This window comes from Triticum urartu, chromosome 3 (assembly GCF_003073215.2).
Source record: "Triticum urartu cultivar G1812 chromosome 3, Tu2.1, whole genome shotgun sequence".
Taxonomy (NCBI): domain Eukaryota; kingdom Viridiplantae; phylum Streptophyta; class Magnoliopsida; order Poales; family Poaceae; genus Triticum; species Triticum urartu.
Genome location: NC_053024.1, coordinates 590,921,803 through 590,929,425, shown reverse-complemented (window position 1 = coordinate 590,929,425; position 7,623 = coordinate 590,921,803). Strand labels below are relative to the sequence as shown.

At 47.5% G+C, this 7,623-nt stretch overlaps 1 protein-coding gene across 1 annotated transcript; it reads left to right on the top strand.

Annotated features, from left to right (window-relative positions):
* Positions 1-3,595: 3,595 nt before the first annotated feature.
* LOC125548781 lies at positions 3,596-6,098 on the top strand. The gene is made up of 2 exons (XM_048712322.1): positions 3,596-4,518; positions 5,597-6,098. The coding sequence occupies exons 1-2, from the start codon at positions 3,673-3,675 to the stop codon at positions 5,918-5,920; spliced, it is 1,170 nt and encodes a 389-aa protein (XP_048568279.1). The 5' UTR covers positions 3,596-3,672; the 3' UTR covers positions 5,921-6,098.
* Positions 6,099-7,623: the final 1,525 nt, after the last annotated feature.

Sequence of the window (7,623 nt, the reverse complement as noted above, 5' to 3'; positions counted from 1 at the left end):
GTTAGGCTCGCCACAGCGCCACAGAGCCTTTGCCGCAGAAAAATTCGCCAAATGTGTGGCGCTCGATTTGCCCGCTATACTCGCCGCGGCGTGCCAAAGAAGCCGTGAAAATCCCCGCGGGCCTGATTAATAAAGTCGCCGCTTCCCTGTTTCCTCCCCCGAAACTCTGCTTCACACAATCTTGACCGCCATGGATGAGAGCCCTTCTCTCTCCTGACCGATCCAACTGAGGAGGAGCTCGCCGCTACAATCGACCTTCTCTTCCCTGGTAAAAATCCTCACCACCGCAATAGTAATCTCCGCCATCTCCTCTATCTCATCACCTACTATTCATCTCAAACATGCAGATCTGGGCGTTCTTGTTTTTTCAAGAGAAAAATAGCAGCCTTCTTTCGTGATCTGCAGGATTTCCTAGTCTAGCAGCTGCTTGGTTTTGCCTCTCTTGCATCTACGAGATGCAAGAGCTATTCACAGGCACTAGTGCTGATGGTTCTTTGGCCATGGACCAGCATACATGCACAATTGATTCTCATGACTCGAATAATGATGAAGGGTTGTATGACCTTAATTGCTATCCACAATATGACTATATGAGGGCCCTCTTGAGGAGGATTCTGACACTTTGCCAACAACATATGGTCCTAAAAGACCTCCAGTTCATGTACGTGCTGATAATTCCTCATCTAGCACTAGCCGAGTTGGTACGAAGCGCCCAAGAGGTAGCAGGTCGTCTAGTAAGAAGCGACAAAAAATCAAGAGTCTTTCGCGGAGTCCGCTGAAGAAATCAACTCTACATTGAAGTCACTCCAGCAATCTCTTGCTGCCCCTGCTCCTCAAATGCCCCAAGTTATTGACCCATATGCTAGTTTATGGCACAGGTTGGAGGTACTCCCAATTACCATGGATCAAAGAGTTACTATTGGTATGCACTTGTCTAGCAAGAACAATGAAGGTTTGCGTGGTTGGTTATGTTGTGCAAGTGACAAAACTTTTGAAACTTGGGTTTGGAAGTTCTTTGACAAAGATGATGTTTAGGAGATAGCAACCTCTGTGGTTTGCTAGTTGCTCAAGTGTGATGTTTAGAAGATGGCAACTTTTGGTATTTAGGAGATTGTGATGTGTCTGCTCGCTGCTTTTGTGAGTTGAACTTGTGCTACACCTATTGATCTGTTGATGTGTAGCGAAACACTTTAATGTAAGGTGGCTGGAACTTGTGCTATGGTTAGGACTGTTACTTCATGACTTTATGAATGATGGCTGGAACTTGCATGCATCTATCTTATTTTGTATCTTGATACTAAATTGTGGTTGTGACTTATTTTGCATAGATGGTATTTAACGGAAAATGATCCATGTTATTTTTTGTGGCTATTAGTAATGTGACAAAATCTTCTTACATTTACTAGAGCATGTTGTAATCTGATTGGTTTGTAACAAAAATGGCATAATCTCACCACTCTAGCACTAAGGTGATTCTAACCAGATGTGGCAGGAAACCAAACATAAGCCACAGTTTTTTGCCAAACATGTGTGGAAGCAATCCAAACACACACGACACAAAATCTGCCACACCTAACCTAAGGCATGGCTACCAACCAAACAGTCTGATTTTGCCACACATTGTGGCAAGCCACACTTGTGGCTAGTGACTAACCTTAGGTGTGGCAATTTGAGTCTCCAACCAAACAACCCCTCTATTTTTCACAGTGACCATACATTAGCCCCTGTCGCCACACTGTAGATGCGTCTGACTCTCTTGGAAGCTTTTCACAGCGACCATGCATGACCCTGGAGTACTTGTCGGACACTTGGTTGGATCAGTACGGAACAGGCTAAATCCAGTGCACAACGATGCATCTCGCATGGAGGAGCTGCAATGCAAAGGAGCACAGCCTTGCACAGTGCTGCCACCACATCAGCAGGTGGTAGGGCGCTCCGTTCCGTTTCGCAGTTGCTGAATCCTGTGGCAGGCCACCTGCCGCCTGGCTCTGTGGCGGCAGGGGCTGCCGCCTCCGCGTGTGGCGGCAGGCGTCATGTGTCAGCTGCCGAGACTGCCGTCACGATCCAGCTGGTCCGTTTTGCCAATGTGACTCAGGGGTGGTCTTTTTTTTAGAGCAACAGGAGGGGGCAAAGCCCTCCCGGTTCCATATATATATATATATATGAAACCATAAGGTTCACAAGAGAGAAAAAACATAAAGGTCCAACATGCTACTACACAGCAGCGGAAAAACATCCCAAAATTGCTCTAAAAGCATGAGCAAAGAGGAAAAATGAAAGTTATCCCTATTACAGAGCACTGTCCCCTATTTTTATCAGAACTCCGTATGACAGGAGACTTAGGCGGCAGAGATCAACTTCTCCGGATCTGCTGTCTTGAACCTGGCCTTCTTCAAGGGGGAAGGTTCAGGGGATGGCGGCAGCAGCAGCAGCTCCAGCGGGGTTGTCGGGCTGAGCACAGACAACTTCTTGTTCCCAGCAGGTGGAGGGCTCCTCGATGCATCAGCTTCACCCAGGGAGAGCATGTCAAGCACCCCAGCGAGGTCCAGGCGTGTCACCCCATCGAAAGCTGGAAGGGGTTCTTGAGCTTCTCTGAGACCCACTGGACGAATGTCTCGATCTGGGGGAGGTAATCCTTTTTGAACAGGATCATCCATTTCTTGATCATCAAGAGGATACGTCTCCAAACCTATTTAATATCAGATAGCATTTTTAAAGGTCTTTTCTGTCAATTATGTTCGGCAAGTGGTCTTTTTAGACAAAAAATTCCACATTTCCATGATCCAAGAGCCATGACCAAAAAAAGGTCCATAAAGTGAGAAAAAGCGTGACGCTGCACTCTATTCAGCAGTAGTTTAACCGGATCGACAAAGTGGCGTGTCGTGCCGGAATGGCACGTGTCCTCGAGCTCGAGCTCGAGCTCGAAGGTCAATGCGTCGAACGACTTGCCGTGATCAGGCTCGATCAGAAGGAAATCCGTGCTACAGATGTGAGATGTCTCGTGCTCTCGCCATCCAATGCATGACTCGAGTCGTTCTCGGTTTGGGTGATGGACGCAACGACACCGACCGATGGTTCAGCTCCAGCTTCGCGTTGTGAACAAAAGGCTCTGCTGTTTCCAGAAGCCTACAGCTGCACGTGTGGGCTCTCCACAGCTGAGGCCAACGATTTGCTTTCTGCAGCTATTATGACTTTCTTACCGGGGCCATCGCGCAAGTATACTCAGGAAATTTGCAGTGATGCGGAGCCGCACGTGATAATTTTCTTCTTCCAAATAAAATAAAATCTTTTTCTTTTGGCAAGTCAGCAAGCGCTGATATCAAATCAAATCTCCCAGAAGATCCTGCGAGATCTTTCATAAATATATTCATTATGGCCTCCATTGCAGCGCCAAAAAAAACCCTAACAGCTCACTGTTTCGAGGGAGTGGTTCTGCGGGCCTTTGTCTTCCGGCCTGCTTACCGGTCCAGGTACGACCCGTCCCCCTCAGCTGGCCCACCACACGCCCAGCGACAGGGCCCAACCGAGGACCCGCGGCGGCTATAAAACCCGCCTGCTCGCACACCCTCAGAGCACCTGCTCGCCCAGCAACACCTGCAGTCCTGCACCAGCCTCCCACCCACACCCATCCCTGTCCGCCGCTCCGCCCGTCTCCGCCACCCCACCACCTCCATGGCTTACTCCCCCTCCACCCCCTCCCCCGGCGCCGCCTTCGCCGTCGGGTCCTTCCCAGGAGCAATCTCCGAGGACAGCGTGTTCCCCAGACCCCCTCCGCCAACGCCTAAAGGCCACATGCCGCTCCCCTTCATCGCCGACGCCGAGCTCAATGCTCTGTTCGACCGCATGGTCCTCTCCCCGCCGGTTCCAGTCCTCCGCCTAGGCGCCCCCTCTCGCCTCAACATCCGCTCGTCGGCGACTCCGCTGGTCTCGCTCGACTCCCCTGACTTGGCCTCCCTTCGCGCCGCCGGCGACGTGGGCTACTTCCATCTCGTCGGCCATGGCATCCCTCCCCAGCTGCCATCCTCTGCACTCGCCGAGCTGTCTCGCGTCGACGCGTCCGCTATGCGCGCGTCCATCCTTTCCACGCTCGGGTTCTCCGCGGAGAATCAGGGAGTGGACGCCGGCGTCGAACCCGTCATTGTGTTCGACGTCGACGAGCTGGGGATGGACGCGCTCCCGGCGGCGCTGGAGTACGCGCGGCTGATGAGGGAGGTGGGTATGCAGGTGGTGGGGCTTTTCTCTGGGTCTGGTGGGGTGGGTTTCGGGGAGAATCCGTTCGCGGAGGAGGGGGGAAGGAAGGCGAGGTGCCTGGTGTGGGTCTCCAAGGTCGGCTCGGGCGAGCCGGCGGTGCCTCCGGCCGCCGGCGACGCAAAGGCGTATCCGTACGTCTTGGGACTCCATTGCGAGTGGGAGCAGGGAGCCGGTGCGTCGAGCTGGGTGATGGACGACAGCGGCGAGTGGAGGGCCGTAGGCGCCAGCGAGGGTGCACTCCTGGTCACCATCGGTGACATTGCTCAGGTATCGCTGCAACACCCATCTCTATTGACTTTGTTTTTATTCCCTGGGAAGTGCTTTTGTCTGATCATGATAGCATTAGATTATTTATACAGATGTGTAGTGTAGTGTAGTGTGTATACAGTCGTGCAAATCGTTCATTTCATCTACAATATTTAGCAAAGGATAAGCACAAGTGCATTGCACAACTATTTCATTCATAAGGGTATGCTTGCATTGAGCGCCCTACCAAAAGTTTAGCATAACCAAACAAAAGGCATGATCAAAATTTTGACAAGTATATAGCTTGTTTGATTGTAACTCTAGAACCTGCTAAAATATTGGAAAAAAAAGCTGGTCTCCATTTGGTTTGCAGCAAATAACCAACATACATGCATATTGGCGCGCAATTTGGTCGCCGAATTTTTTGGTGAATGCTTTTTCCGCCGTCATTTTCCCCGCGCGTTGGTAAAAATTACATGTGGCACCATGCAACTGTCGGCTCGCGAGCGAAAATTGGCGCGCGGATTCTACAACTTGCATTTTGCCATAATAGTAGATATGCATTTATTTCATTTTGCTTGATACAATGCACATGCCAGCCATTTTATTGTTATTAATGTGATTAATTAAATACTAAAAAATACAATATTATTAGTATATACTTATTGACTTACCAGAAAAACATGATTTAGCCAATAAGAGGTGGGTCAGTACTAGTTCAGCCGGTTCTCAAGGAAAAACCAGTAAAAATCAACAAAACCAAAAACGAAGGATGTGGGATAGGAGAGAAGAGATTGTTCTACTGCCATCAAATTCTAAGTCTTTTTTTTAGTTTCAAAAAGAATCTAAGTCCTTTTTTTGCATCACTCTACTCAACCTGAACCAGGTCAGCTAATTAGGCCGCGTGTCTGCATCACAGCATGATTGGTTGAAAACCACATAACAAAAAGAGACAAAGTCACAAAGACCACGTCTTTTGAAAACAAAGAGGGGTCATCATGTATATATTTTTGCTGCAAAAGTACCTTTTTTTATCAGTCTTTACGCAGTAGCAGTGACACTCATTTTGATGCCGTGGTTCTTTTGTGATGCGTTCTAGGTGTGGAGCAATGGCAAGCTGAAGAAAGTGAGAGGCATGGCTCGCCCCACTCCTGCCCCCGGCAGCGACGGTGAAGAGGGCGGGGAGCCAGCCCGCCTGTCCATCACCGTGCTGATCACACTGCCCCTGGACAGCGTCGTCTCGCCGCTGCTGCCGCTCTCTGGTGCCGGTGAAGACGGCGGCGACGTGGAGAAGGAGGAGGTCTCTGAAGACGGTGATGAGGATGGAGGCAGCTTTCGCCCCTTCTCCCTGGAGAGCTACGCGTGGGGGCTGTACCATGATCAGCTTGAGTCCAAGGATCCGCTTGCCCCGTACCGCATATGATTAAGCTCGTTCGTCATTGCTCTCTAGCGTTGGATTTTTGCTAGACATGTTCGATTCGTTATAGCTGGACCACAGATGTCATGTGGTCGTTCTCTAGTTCTTCGTTTGCTGGTGCATGCTGCCGTTGACTTGAGTTGGTCAGAACGACTTTGGGTAAACCATTTATTATATTATTATTATCATTATCAAATAAAATATAGTTATTGTTTGTTTTCATCAAATATAAGTATTGAGCAAGTGAGAAGATTGTTTTCTTTATGTTTGTTGGCAAATCAACTCTGTCTCTAGATGGAATTGGAGGCATTTCATCTAAAAATGGGATTGTCTTATTTTATTTTGTTTTTGACACTAAAAGCAGTAGGAGAGGCTCTTACTGTGATGCATTCAAACATATAGAAGAGTCGCGACAAGCCTTAGAAGCAGAACAGAAGCTACACGGAGTTGACAATAGACGAAATATAAAGAGGATGCTTTTGAGCAAATCTGCCTTAGTTTTTTTTCCTGTCACAAGGTTCTAATACCCTTAAGTTGAGATTGTTATGCTCCAATCTCCAAGAATAAACGTTGACAGAAAGTGACCTTGGTTTTCTCAATTATAGAAATCCGCAAGGTATTCGGAGACCATTGGATATTAAATTTAGACCAACAGTTGTTGCTGGATGCAAATAAAAGATTAAATGCTCGATGATCTGTTCGATAGCAATGTAATTAATAGCATACCTAATATAATATAAAAAAATCCAAAAAGAAGATCCAACTAATCTGAGCCATCAATCCATGTCAATCAATGACCTGAATTGCTCCAATATTGAGTACATGTTTAGCGCACATTAAATAGCATACCTAATATAAATGTTTGCATTAATCACCTACTTGACATTGCACGTACTAACCATGCCGACTATGTGGTTGGAATAGCCTCCTGGCTTCCTTCTGCCTATCCTCATTGATGATGTAAGCATTATTTACGACTTAATAAAGCTAGCCATGGTTTTTTTGCGGCAAACCATGCCCCTCAAAGAGGGCTCACCTTTATTTATTTAGCATCCCAAACAGTATACAGAGAGGAGTTTTCCAAAGCAAAAGTACTAGTTTCAAAGGCTTTCCTGAAATTACATCTAGATGCTTTGCTGCAAAGATATTCCTTTTTGGCAAGAGAATGAGCAAGGAGATTTTGGGTCCTAGAAATGTGTGAAACCTTGAAAGAGTTGGGGCAAGAAGCAAAGTTGAAGAAATCCACAAGTATGGGCCTAATCTTCCAATGTCGATTGTTAAGTAAGTTCCTTGCTTCCACATCATTAGCCAAGGTCCTGCAATCAGGAAAGAAAGAAAGAAAATTCCATCCCAAGCCTTGACCATTGAAGCCGCAAGACGCAATCCCATAGCGTCTGCCTGCAAAACTGAGAACACAATCAGGGCTACTGTTTGAATGAATATATAGTGATTGTTAAATGCATTTTTGAGGAATACTCTAAAGGTAGCTTCATTCCCTGCTACAGAAGGATTAAACGTCGCATCAACGTATGCCGAGATACTTGCGGGTTGTGAAGACATATTTGTGCTTGGTGATATCTTCGAAGAAGTCAAGGGAAAATGTGCAATGCATGTACATGATTACTAGTACCTGATTCATGATTCACCAACCTGCAAAACTTTTACCCTAGGCGGAGTGCTCTCGCATGTGAGAAGATTGGAAGGAATAG

Bases quoted from the DNA above. Each gene is read 5' to 3' on its own strand.
- LOC125548781 (XM_048712322.1), top strand. From the start codon at position 3,673: ATGGCTTACTCCCCCTCCACCCCCTCCCCCGGCGCCGCCTTCGCCGTC. The intron at 4,519-5,596 runs GTATCGCTGCAA...GATGCGTTCTAG, and splicing joins CCATCGGTGACATTGCTCAG to GTGTGGAGCAATGGCAAGCT.